The sequence below is a fragment of the Mustela nigripes genome, chromosome 13 (genome assembly GCF_022355385.1).
Source record: "Mustela nigripes isolate SB6536 chromosome 13, MUSNIG.SB6536, whole genome shotgun sequence".
Taxonomy (NCBI): domain Eukaryota; kingdom Metazoa; phylum Chordata; class Mammalia; order Carnivora; family Mustelidae; genus Mustela; species Mustela nigripes.
The window spans coordinates 44,434,251-44,446,579 of NC_081569.1; the positions used below are offsets into that span (position 1 = coordinate 44,434,251).

At 52.7% G+C, this 12,329-nt stretch overlaps 1 protein-coding gene across 1 annotated transcript in view; it reads right to left on the reverse strand.

Moving 5' to 3' along the window:
* Window positions 1-222: 222 nt before the first annotated feature.
* Window positions 223-12,329, reverse strand: part of PIF1 (PIF1 5'-to-3' DNA helicase) — a 71,946-nt gene continuing 59,839 nt past the window's right edge. The window contains exons 3-14 of the mRNA XM_059372253.1: window positions 8,034-8,610; window positions 7,056-7,188; window positions 6,835-6,960; window positions 6,567-6,720; window positions 6,361-6,475; window positions 6,177-6,283; window positions 4,667-4,806; window positions 3,985-4,091; window positions 3,224-3,311; window positions 2,934-3,079; window positions 2,096-2,287; window positions 223-1,885 (exon numbers count right to left, since the gene is read on the reverse strand). Of these exons, the coding sequence (XP_059228236.1) occupies window positions 1,826-1,885; window positions 2,096-2,287; window positions 2,934-3,079; window positions 3,224-3,311; window positions 3,985-4,091; window positions 4,667-4,806; window positions 6,177-6,283; window positions 6,361-6,475; window positions 6,567-6,720; window positions 6,835-6,960; window positions 7,056-7,188; window positions 8,034-8,610 (1,945 nt within the window). The 3' untranslated portion in view covers window positions 223-1,825. The remainder of the gene's footprint in view (window positions 1,886-2,095; window positions 2,288-2,933; window positions 3,080-3,223; window positions 3,312-3,984; window positions 4,092-4,666; window positions 4,807-6,176; window positions 6,284-6,360; window positions 6,476-6,566; window positions 6,721-6,834; window positions 6,961-7,055; window positions 7,189-8,033; window positions 8,611-12,329) is intronic.

Consider the following 12,329-nt stretch of genomic DNA (forward strand, 5'->3'; position numbering starts at 1 on the left):
GGTGCTGGTGGACACTCCATTGGTCTGCCATCTCGGCCCCACATTTTACTTCCTCTGCAGGGCTCCAGGAAGGGTGGAGGAGAGGGGGAGGGGGGTGGGTTTGAGTTCCAGCTCTGCCACTGCCTGGCTCAGCTCCCTCCTCTGCAAGATCAGAGTAAACATCCCTGCCTCTTAGGGGGCTCATTCTTTCATTTATCACACTTTTTTTTTTTTAAAGATTTTATTTATTTATAAAGCGAGAAAGAGATCCCAAGTAGGCAGAGGCAGACAGAGGGTGGGGGAAGCAGGCTCCCCGCCAGCCGAGCAGAGAGCCCGACTCGGGGCTTGATCCCAGGACCTTTGGATCGTGACCTGAGCTGAAGGCTTTACCCACTGAGCCACCCAGGCGCCCCTATCAAACATTTTGTGAAGTATTTCCTTTCTGGAGTCATGGTGTGGAGTGCCATGGGGGAACTCAGACATCTAAGCCAGGTCTCTCCATCCCAAGGGCTTTGGCTCATTCTAGGAGATAGAACTGTAAGTTGCTGATTACCATCCAAGGCAGGTCACGCCTGGCCTGAGGGCAGAGCTCTCAGGCCCAGGATACAAGTGGTGCTTAGCTGGAAGTGGGACTCCAAGAGACCCTCTTTCTCCCCAGAGGGGTTCTATCCACCCCTCCCCATGTTGAGCACCCTTAGGAATATGCCGGACTCACCCAACTGCCATTTTGTCTTGCTTTCGAGTCTAATAAAGCAGAACGTTAAGCTCCATCTTTCACACCTCTGTGCCTCTGTACCGTACAGTTCCCTTTTCCTAAATGCCTTTCTCCAACTTGTTCACCTGCTAACTTCTCTCCAGCCTTCCTCTGGAGAGTGGATGGGAAGAATGGGAAACCCCCATGACTATGCAACCAGAGAGGAGACGGAAGGCCCATATCCTGCCGTGTGAATTCTCTTCTGTGTCCTTGTCTGAACCCTGGGCAACAGTGATTCACCTTGTCATTTCATTGTGAGTCACCAATCTCGGGTAACTCAGCTTTCCAAATAACCAGTGATCCTAACAAAAACTCACATAAGGGTGTCATGATGTAGCAAACACCTTGTGTGCACCCATGGGGAGAGGGCCCTGGCTACAGGTGTAGCTCGTCTCCCAGGCAGGGATGCCTTCTTAAAGAGAGCAGATGACTCAACTCATAGTCCTTATACAACTCACAAGTTTATTTGGCCTAAATAAATGTAATCTGAGAACATCCATCTCAATACCCCTAAATACTATTTCTTCTCCAAAAAAGGAGCTTAAGATACAGGCACATGGTTTGCATTGAGTGTTCTCAGGTTAGGCTCAGGAAGGGGTTTGTCCTGGCCTGTGTAGCCTGGGCCTACCTATGAAACTAACCCCAGTTCCCTTCTCTGTTTGGGGCCTGTATTTGCCCAGAGTCTCCCAGTCCAGGGCTCCTATAGCCTATTCCTGCTCCTGGAGTACCTGTCTTCACTGCCTCTCCCCTCTGCAGCTCCAAGAAAGCACCATTCACAACCGCGTGGCCCTGGGCCAGCCCTCACAGACAGCTTTGTTCTAGAACACCAGGTACTACCATAGGCCCATTCCCAACTGGCCTGAAAAGGGTTTCTCCTATTCCTGGAAGTAGCTCACCCAGGACAAGGAGAGAAACTGAGGCACAGCTGGCAAATGGGTGGAAAGTGCTCTCCCTTGTGCCCTGCCAGGAGACTGAGAGCCCTGCAGAAGGCAGAAAGAGACACTGGCTATCCTCCCCCAGTTATTTCCAGGAGCCCTGGCCCACTAGGAAGGAGGTAGAAGGGGAGACCACCATTTGTCTTCTCTTTGAGGCTCAAAGGTTTGGGTCCTCATTCTCTTGGTCTGAGGCTGCCTCATCATCATTTGGAGACTTCTGGATCAGAGACAGAGAAACCCAGTTATGGACTCATGCTGTTCCCCAGGGCCACAGCCCAGTGGCCAGCATCTCCTTCCTCTTGCCCCTGCTCCCAACAGAGCTGGAGAAGGCTCTGCCATCCCGACCCCATGGCCCCTTGGCCTTCCCTCTGTCCTAGCTCCTGGCTTCCCATGCCATATGACCCACCAACAGGGGACTCCCTCTTACCAGGCTGAGGCCCCTGCTCCTCCGCAGGGCGGCATAGAAGCTCAGCACACGGGGATCACAACGAACCACCATGGGATCAAAGTCCAGCACACGCAGGCCCTGCAGGCTGCGGGCCCGGGAAAGGGCTACGTAGGCCTGGCCACTGGCAAACACACGGCCCAAAGAGATCTCCACGCAGTCCAGGGACATGCCCTGGGGGAACGGAGGGACAGAGTGAGCACCAGCTTAGCCTGAAATCCCTTGTGCACAAGAACCTGACCCCACCTGCGCTGGCCCAGAGACTGCCCCTGGACCTCTTCAGTCAGTCTGGAGAGTCTCAAGGCAGAGAGACAGATTGATAGAAACTGTGTGTCTGAGTAGGAGCAGGTCCAGGAAACACAGATTGAGGATTAGAGTAGAGGGATGGGGGTGAAAGGAAAGCGCTCAGGCCTGGATCAGACAGGCAAGGAAATGAATCTTGACTCTGTATCTTCCTCTCTGTGTGACCTTGGACAACTTACTTAACCACTCTGAGCTTTGGTTTTCCCTTCTGTAAAATGGGACCGATTATCACATCTACACCTCATACAGTTGTCAGGATTAAATTTAACATCTGGTAGTGGCTCAGTCAATGGCAGGAAAGGAGATGACAGAGGGTACAGTGTGTATCTGGGAAAGGTAGAGGAAGGAGGACAGGAAATGTGCAAAAGAAAGGCTCATTCTACCACTGGTCTGAAACTTTCCATCCAGGGCAAGCTCAACCTCCATAAAGCCTTTAAGAACCTCCTTCAACATGCCCCAGGCCTATCCTGTCCCCCATCTGCCCTGCCCCTCTCCATCCCCCACACTGGCTGCTCACCTGGCTCTTGTGGATGGATATTGCCCAGGCCAGCTGGAGGGGCAGCTGCTGCCGGCTGAGGAGCTGGCCCCCTGTGGCCTGCACCGTCCAGCGGTCAGCACGGATGACCTCAGTGACTCCACACAGGAACCGCACCTGGGGCAGCCCTGAGGGAAGCGTGGAGAAGTCCCACCTTTTTTTGGCCCTGCTTCAGGGCTCAGAGGTGAGGAGCAGGCTTTACCCCTCCAACCTAGCCTTCTCCTCACACATACCCCAGGGCTGCAAACTCACACAGTAGGCCCATTGCTTACCTCTCCCCTCAGTCTCAAACCCAATGACCACGCCCCGGGCGCCATTCACCAGGCCCCGGGACACTGCTAAGTTCTTTACCAACATCACCTGCAAGAGAAAGCAAACTTGAGTCACAGAGAGCAGCCATGGCCCCACCTGGCCTCAGCTTCAGCAGTCGCTAGGACAGTTCCAAGAAGCTAGGGGAACACCTGGAGAGGTACAAAGTCCTAATCCTTAACTCCGTCACTGCCTGACTGTGACCCCTGTGGCAAGCGGCTTTATTTTCTCCAGTCTCAGTTGCCCCTGGTGTCAAAGGGGAATGACGTTTGCTGTTTGCCTCAGGAGAGAGTAAGGAGCGGTAAGGTAACGGGCATCACAGGGCTCTGAAAAATGATTGTTTCTATTATAGGGAATGTGCATGGACAAAAACTGTGAGGGATAGCCCCAGTCCTGTACCCCTCTTCCAACACTTAAGTGCCCTTCAGAACCTAAGGAAAGTCTCCCATTTGGCCCACCCCAACATCACAGGAAGAAGCAGGGCCCTCTCACAGAAACTGAGCTTTAGCAAGGGAAAGGGGCTTGTCCAAAGCACTGTTGCTGGTGCCCCAGGCCTAGCAAGAAGAAGCAGTGGGAAGCTGAAGACAGGAAAGTGGGTGGGAACAGGAGGGAGGGAGTTCACTGGGGTCACAGCTGGGCCCTCTGACTATGGAGCTGCCTGGGCTGAGGGGCAAGCACCGGGGAAGCCCAGAGCCCCCAGGTCTTGGCTCTGCTTCCCATTCACCTGGGCACCCAGCTTTAGTTGAAGAATCTGGCTAACAGGACACTGGGCATCCAGGGTTCGAGCTTGCTCAGGGTCGCTGTCCATGGCCTTAAAGGTGTGCATCTCACCTAGGAAAAAAGAGTTAGGCAAACAGATTACAAGTCATTGACTTGTGGTTCAGTTTCCAAAACCACATGTTAGACCAGGGTATAGAAGGAGGTAGTGGAGACAGCTGGGGCTTTGGAATCAGGCGCCTGGGTTCAAATCTTACTTCCAGCATTTACTGGCTCAGTGACCTTGACCTATTCAAGGTCATGCCTCTCAAAGTCACAGTTACATCTGCAAATATAAGGTTTGTGTTTTTTTTTTTTAAAGATTTTATTTATTTATTTGAGAGAGAGACAGTGAGAGAGAGCATGAGTGAGGAGAAGGTCAGAGGGAGAAGCAGACTCCCCATGGAGCTCTGATCCCGATGCGGGACTCGATCCCGGGACTCCAGGATCATGACCTGAGCTGAAGGCAGTCGTTGAACCAACTGAGCCACCCAGGCATCCCAAATACAAGAGTCTTTATGGCCAGAGAGGTTGGGGGTCTAAATAGCCAAATGGCCCCAAGGGCCCAGGCTGTTAGGTGGGGGTGGAGACCCACACCAGCCTGATGGCCCTTCCCAGCTGGTTTTGACCAGCCCTGGTTCCCTGCTCACCTGGTAGTTCCTGTAGTCGCCTCTCATTGGTGAGGGCCACGTCATCCTGGTGAGTGCAGAGCCTTGTGGCCACAATCCCATCTCGCCCCACCTTGTGGGAGGCTGTGGCCTGGAGCTGGCGGGTCACTTCGTCTGAGCACCTGTAGGGGCTAGGCTGTCAGGGCAGAGCCCACCTGAACACCAGGGAAGGTGGGGCACCTGGCTGATAATGGCCCAAGCCGTAGGGCATGGGTCAGACTTGGGGATTAGAAAGGGGCACCAAGGCAGAATGTATTGGCCCCCAGGCTGGCTAACTTGCCTTTCCCCACTCGGAGCTCCAACATGGGGAATGATCATTCACAGATCATTCCCCTGCTCCCACAGAAGGAGGCACCCTTCCCTGTGAATGTCCCCAGGTAGGAGCTAGCCACCCTCCCACCCCAGTGCTCCTGAGGAAGTTGGATATGATGAGTGAGCACAGACCAGAGGTTCAGAGGACCTCGATAAGGCACTGAGGTTGATATCCTGTCATACTGGTAGCCTATCATCAGACTGGCCTCCAGGCTACAGTCTTCTAGCCTTGCTTGCTTGCTGCCTTGGGAGCAAAAATTTCGCCCGTGTTTCTTTTCTTTTTTAAGTTTGTTTGTTTTTATTTAAATTCAATTAGCCAATGTATAGCACATCGTTAGTTTCTGATATAATGTTCAATGATATTTATTTATTTAAATAATTTCTATGCCCAATGTGGGGCTCAAACTCCCAATCCTAAGATCAAGACCCTCTTGCTCCTCCGACTGAGCCAGCCAGGTGCCCTTAGCCTGTGTTTCTATCTCAAGCCTTCGTCCACTGGAGAAGACTGGGTGTGACAGCAAATCATTTGAGAGTGGGGGGAAAACTTAAGACCTACATCTCTCTCTGCTTTGCCACTCAATCTTCCTCTTGTTCCCCGCATATGCTGGTGTGTGCTGTGTGCCTTCCTACCTGACTCATATATCTGTGACAGGGCCCCTAAGCATAGAAAGCCCCTCACTACCACCACCTCCTGTCACAATCTGGTTTTCAAGGCCCAACTCTGGCCCATGTCTTTGGCCTTCCTGGCCTCTTGCCTGCTTGCACATTAGAATAGTCACAGCATTTCAACCTTTTGTCCTAGTTGGGGTGGGATGGTGCCTGAAAACTCTCTCCCTCACCAAATGATGCTGTAGCCTCTAAGAGTGGAAGGAACTTGGGTTTTAGAGTCAGGCCAGGTTCAAATCCCAGCCCAGTCACTTACTGGCTGGAATTTGGGGCAAGTCACTTCACCTCTTTGAACGCCCCATTTCTGCATCTGTGAAGTAGGAGTATTAACATCTCTGATTTCTTCTTGTGTACCCATGTGCCCATATTTTCCTGACACCTACTCTGCACCAGGGCATGTGCTGGGTGATGGGGACCCAACCTTGGAGGAGACAGAGTCCCAATGCTCAGAGAGTGACCACCTTCTATGGGACCATGAAGCACTTTTCCCCCTTCTCTGTTCACCAGGGCGCACCTTCCCAGCCTGACAGCTTGCAGCAGAGAGATGAAGTTCTGGTCTGCCTGCCTCCACACTTCGGTCAGCTCCAGAGTCACTGGGACACACCTTCTCCAGCTCTTGGCCTGGTGGGGGTAGGGTAGGGGTTTCAGGGAGAAGAGCAGGCACCTGTCGGGGGCCAGGGCCGGAGGGTGAGTGATACCTGAAAGCAGAACTTCGGGGGCTGGGATCCCTTGGTTACAGGTGGCAGCTGTAGGAAGTCCCCACAGATGATGAGCTGGATCCCTCCAAAAGGCTTGTCCTGTTGCCGGACAGCTCTGCATAGGAGCATGGGGGACTTTAGAAGCTGAGGTGGCCAGGTTCCAGATGGAAAACCACCAAAACCCAGCCCTTGCTGCACATACTGACCTGGCCACTGCTTCCAGCTTGTCAAACAGGTCAGCCTCCACCATGGAGATCTCATCGATGACTAGCCGCTGGCAGTTCAGCCAGCCTTGCCGCACAGCTGGCCGCTGGGCCAGGGCCACACACTGGGCTAGGGGAGCCTGGCCTGAGCCGATGCCTGTGAGTGATTCCATGCAGCCTGAGACCCTAGCCATGTCTCAGCCCAGAGCCCCCTCTCCTATCTCACAGGACTGGCTGGCTTCCTGCTGAAGCCCCAGAGGTTCCCACTTACCTGCAAAGGCATGGAGCGTGGTACCCCCGATGTGGCAGGCTGCCGCCCCAGTGCTGGCCGTAGCCACAGTACCTGTGGGAGGCAGTGAGCCCAGGATACGCTTCAGCAGATAAGACTTCCCTGTCCCTGGAGAGAGGGTAAAGTCAGGGTCTCCTGCTCCTCTATCCTACCCCATCACCGTTCCCCCCAACCCCTGATGCTGCCCCCTCTCCCCCCACTACCTGCACTCCCAGTGAAGAAGATGCTCTGGCCTTTCAGGACAGCCCTTAGCACAGCAGCCTGCTTCTTAGAAAGCTGTGGTTTTGTTGGGGGCAAGCTCAGCCTCTTCACAGGCAAGGGCCATCTTGGGGCTTCCTGTGGGGGGACAGGATTATCTTAGGGCTTCCTACTCCCACTTAGGCATTGCCCCTCCCTTCTTAGCCTGTATGCCATGCTAGGCCTGGTAGCCCTTTGTGTCTCTGCTGGTTTCATTCCTTGAAGCCCGTGGGCCGTTTTGGTTCCCCAGGAGATCTTACTAATAACTACTCCAGGCCAGGTCTCTCCTTGAGGAAGGGCTCAAGGCTGGATCTCCACTGATCCCTGGTGCCCTGGTAACTGCACTGGTTGGGTCTGGATCCTCCCTTGGCTCTGTCTCCTGGTTTCCCTAAATCTCCTGGGTTCTCTCACAGGTCCTTCCTTCTCACTTCTCTTCCCATCACAAACCTGCCTGTCTCATAGCAATACCCTGCCTGGCTCCATCTCCATCTTCTCCCCAGCTTAGTCTCAAAACCCTGTGGTCTGTGATCCAGGCGTCCCAGTTCACAAACACTGTCAGACCTTCCAGACTCTGTCCCCTCCAACTGATCAGAACTGTTGGCTGTGCCTGACACTGCTGGCCACTTCTCTCCAAGAGCTCCTCTCCTTCTCCAGGCCCAACAGCCTCCGACTTTTTCTTCTGAAATCTCCTTCTCTTTCTCTTTTACCATGAGGTGGGCCTGCTCTTCCTGTTCTAGCTTACTCAGGGATTGCACTCAGAAACACAGGCACAATTTCCACATCTCTGTCATGCTCAGATGTTGGATGGGCATCTCCTCTGAGATAACCAACAACCCCCTCCCATGTCCTGTCACCACCTCCCCCCACCCCAACTTGGGCCCCTGGGTCTCTTCCATCTCAGGGGCACACCCCTCCTTGAGGCGTCCCCCCTTTCCTGCGCTCACAGTGCTGGGCTTGGCTCCCGCCTGGGGTTCCAGGGGCCGCTTCACTGGCGTGGCATGCGGGACCCGGGTGGCCGCCGCGCGCTGCATCTCCTCGGGCTGCACGGGGCTGATGGTGACGAAGTCGCGGGGCCGCTGTCCCAGCAGCTGCGCCCGGGCGGAGGCCGGCCCGGGCCCTGGGGCCGCAGCCAGCTTGAGGCGCAGCGTGCGCAGGAAGCGTCGCAGGCGGTCGGGGGGACAGTCGGAGAGCAGCAGCTGCACAGCGCCTGCCCCGGGGACGCCGTCGGTGGGGAGCCGCAGTGTGCTGCGTCCCGCCGCCGCAAAGCGCGTGAAGAGACGCGCGGCCCGCAGAGGGAAGCAGCGCGGCCGCCCCTCGGACCCAGGCGCCTGCAGCCGCAGCAGCAACTCGCGGCGCTCATTCCGCCCCAGGCTCAGCTCCGCAGAGCGTAAGGCCTGGCGCTTTCGCGGCTGCCCGCCCGGGCTCAGCTCCTCCAGAGCCACGCGGCACCGCAGCTCCGCGTCCTCGAATCCCGCAGGCGCTGCCTGGGTGCCCGATAGCATCGCCACCGCCTCTGCAGATCTGCAAAAAGTCCGGAGAGCCGGAGTCATAAGGACTCAGTGGACCTAATAGGGAGCCCGGTCAAGGCCACAGAAGTTCACGGAAGCTGTCACTGGTAAGACAAAGAGGTCACGGAGACGGCAAGAGGGACCTGGGATCAACCGAAATTCACGCAGACATTACTATCTTAGCAGTATTTTCCAGAGAGGTGGACGGGGCAGCGTCAAATGCACTCAGGAATGGTGAGCCTCAGCTGTCCGACTTCTGAACAAAAAAGAAGCCTGATTCCAAGAAGCCCAGAGCGGGCAAGGGAATCCCGAGTCCTCTCCCAAGGAAGCAAGGGAAGCTTAAGTGGAGAGATGAGCCAGGGCACATTCTGTCTTCCAAATACGTTCAGTGGTTTACATGCAGCCAGGTCAGTCTCACTATTCCCCGTGTACATTAGTGGAAACAGAGTGGGAGAGGTTACAACGACTGGTAGGAGTCAGTTAGTGTGATTCCCAAGCCCTGACTCTTCCTTCCCATCTCAAAGTGGGCACCGGGTAGAGAATGTTTGGCTGGGGAAATCGCCGGGGACCCCGGAGCTCGGGAAACCATGTTTCCTCCGTCTGACCCACTCGTCTGCACCCTCCCGGCAGAGACCCTTTGAAAAAGCAGGCTCTCTGTCTCCCACCTCTGGGCTCGCGTGGACACTCACTTGCACCGGTACTCGGACGAACACGCTAACCAGAGCTGGCCCCTAGTGAACCTCGGGCAGTAAGAACTTTCAAATACTAGAAGTCGAAAATCACCCTATTACCGGCCGGATCTTTAAATTCTCCAGCCAATCAGAGGCAGGGGCGTGACAACGGGCGTCTTTTCCCAGAGCTTGGGCTGTACCAATTGCAAGGCGGCGAGAGGAGGCTTATTGTGGTGGGCGAGTACACCAAATCTCGTGCACCAGCGGGAGAGGTGGGAAGGGGCGGAGCTCGGCCACGCGTGATGTTGTGTCACCCAATGCCGCTTGAAGATTTGTTTTTAGAACAATACCTCCAACACGCTTTTTCTCGGTCCAGCCCTCACACTGCGGCTGAACTTGGCCTTTGGAAAGAGCTGCCCCTGATCCCACCCACCCGTGTTTACCTTCACTTGGCAGTTGCCCACTCCTGCGCCGACTACCCCGAGGTAACCACCCCCACAACCCTCATCGCCCCCACTGCTCTTTCCACCTTTCTGTGCCTCTGTAAGGGTCAGTTTACTTATTTGTCTCTCACCGGGCTGAGGCCCTTTGGGGAGGAATTCCAAAACCTGCGCCAGGTGCTCAGGAAGTACAAAGAAGTACGTGAGCCGCTGTCTTCAGGGAATTCGTATCCCTTTTGTTGCACTGGATGCTGGATAATTTATTTATTATTTTTTAAAGATTTTATTTATTTATTTGACAGAAAGAGATCACAAGTAGGCAGAGAGGCAGGCAGAGAGAGAGGGGAAGCAGGCTCCCCACTGAGCAGAGAGCCCGACGCGGGGCTCAATCCCAAGACCCTGGGACCATGACCCGAGCTGAAGGCAGAGGCCTTAACCCACTGAGCCACCCAGGCACCCTTGGATAATTTATTTTTAATTATCTTTTCTTCCCCCTTATTGAGGCTTGGCATTTATTAGCTGGAAGGGATCTTTCAGGTGAGTCACCCTCCAGATTTATTGCCCTCATTTTTCAAATGAGGCTCCAACAGATTTTACCAAAGGCCACATAGCTTGCAGATAGCAAAACAAAGCCTTGAACCCGAGTCTCACCTGGTGTGAACATCTGCTGTTTACTGCACCACACTGCTCCCAGGGGACTAGTCGAACTTCATGAAGGGAATCTAGGCGTGCACTGGAATCTCAGCTCCTGAAAGCCCCTGCCGCGCCCCAGCCCTGCCAGTTAGAGGTTTCTCTAAGAGAGTTTCCTTAATGTCTCAAACCTCTGTTTCCTCATATATAAAAATGGTGAGAGATGAAAATGTGATGATTGTGTAGCTCTGTGACTATACTAAAACCACTGAATTGTTTGCTTTAAATGGGTAAACTGTATGGTATGTATTTATATCTCAATAAAACTGTTAGGAAAAAACCAGGAGAAATATTGTTCCTGCCTATTAAGAGTCTATAGAAGGAACACAGATCTTTATTTTGGCCCAGTGAGACACATATCAGACCTCCTGAACTCAAGATAATAAATTTGTGTTGTTTTAAGCCACTAAATTTGTGATAATTTGTTAGAGCAATAGCACTAAGAACAAGTACAGTCACACAGCCAGAAAGTGAGAAAAATGGGATTATAAACCCCGTTCTGTTTCCACAGCCTCTGTTCTCTCTTCCCATTACCTTTTTTTTTTTTAAGATAATTTTTTTTAAAAGATTTAATTTATTTGACAGAGAGAAATCACAAGTAGATGGAGAGGCAGGCAGAGAGAGAGAGAGAGAGTGGGAACAGGCTCCCTGCTGAGCAGAGAGCCTGATGCGGGACTCGATCCCAGGACCCTGAGATCAGGACCTGAGCCGAAGGCAGCAACTTAACCCACTGAGCCACCCAGGCGCCCCCCATTACCCTTTTCTTATAATGGGCTTGGCGCACTCACAACCAACCTACTCCCTTTCCCTTTCCCTCTGTGAAGTACCCCAGACTACCTCTAGAGAAGGCACAGACACTTCCACATTGATTTTTCCCCAATACTTTTTTTCTTTTGAGCTTTGAACTTTAAAAAAAAAATACAATATACATAAAATTTACCATCTAACTATTTTTAAGTGTACAACTCATTCCCATGAAGTACTTGATGTACCTGATTGTTGCATGAACATCATCACTATTTCCAGAAAATTTTCATCATCCCAAACAGAAAGTTTTACCCATTAGATAATAACCCCCTACTCCTTTCTCCTCTCAGCCCTTGGTGACCCCAACATTTTATTCTTTTTTTTAAAAGATTTATTTGACAGAGATCACAAGTAGGCAGAGAGGCAGGCAGAGAGAGAGAGAGAGGGAACAGGCTCCCTGCTGAGCAGAGAGCCCGATGCGGGACTCGATCCCAGCACCCTGGGATCATGACCTGAGCCGAAGGCAGAGACTTTAACCCACTGAGCCACCCAGGCACCCCCCAACATTTTATTCTGAAAATGTTCCAACATATACAGAAAGGTTGAAAGAACTTTACAGTGAACACTCATATACCCACCATCAAAAGTCTATAATATTTTGTTGTATTTATCACATGCCTAGTCGTCTGTCCATCTCAACATCCATGAATTCATCTGTTATGTATTTTAAAGTTGCAGAAAACAGAACGTTTCACATCTAAACACTTCAACATGCATAGCATTAACTAGTTTATGCTTGTTTTCTTCCTTAAGTAGGCTCCATGGCCAACGTGGGGCCTGAACTCACAACCCTGAGATCAAGAGTTGCATGCTCTACTGATTGAGCCAGACAGGTACCCCTATGCTTATCTATCTATCTACCTACCTACCTTCCTATTTAAAAAACATTTTAGGGCACCTTGGTGGCTCAGTTAAGTGTCTGCCTTTGGCTCAGGTCATGATCCCAGGGTCCTGGGATAGAGTCCCCCTGCTCTGTGGGGAGCCTGCTTCTCCCTCTTCCACTCCCTCTGCTTGTGTTCCCTCTTTCGCTGTCCCTCTCTCTGTTAAATAAATAAATAAAATCTTTATAAAAAAATATTTTTTTTATTTGAGAGAGAGAGGGCATAAGTGGGGGGAGGGCCAGA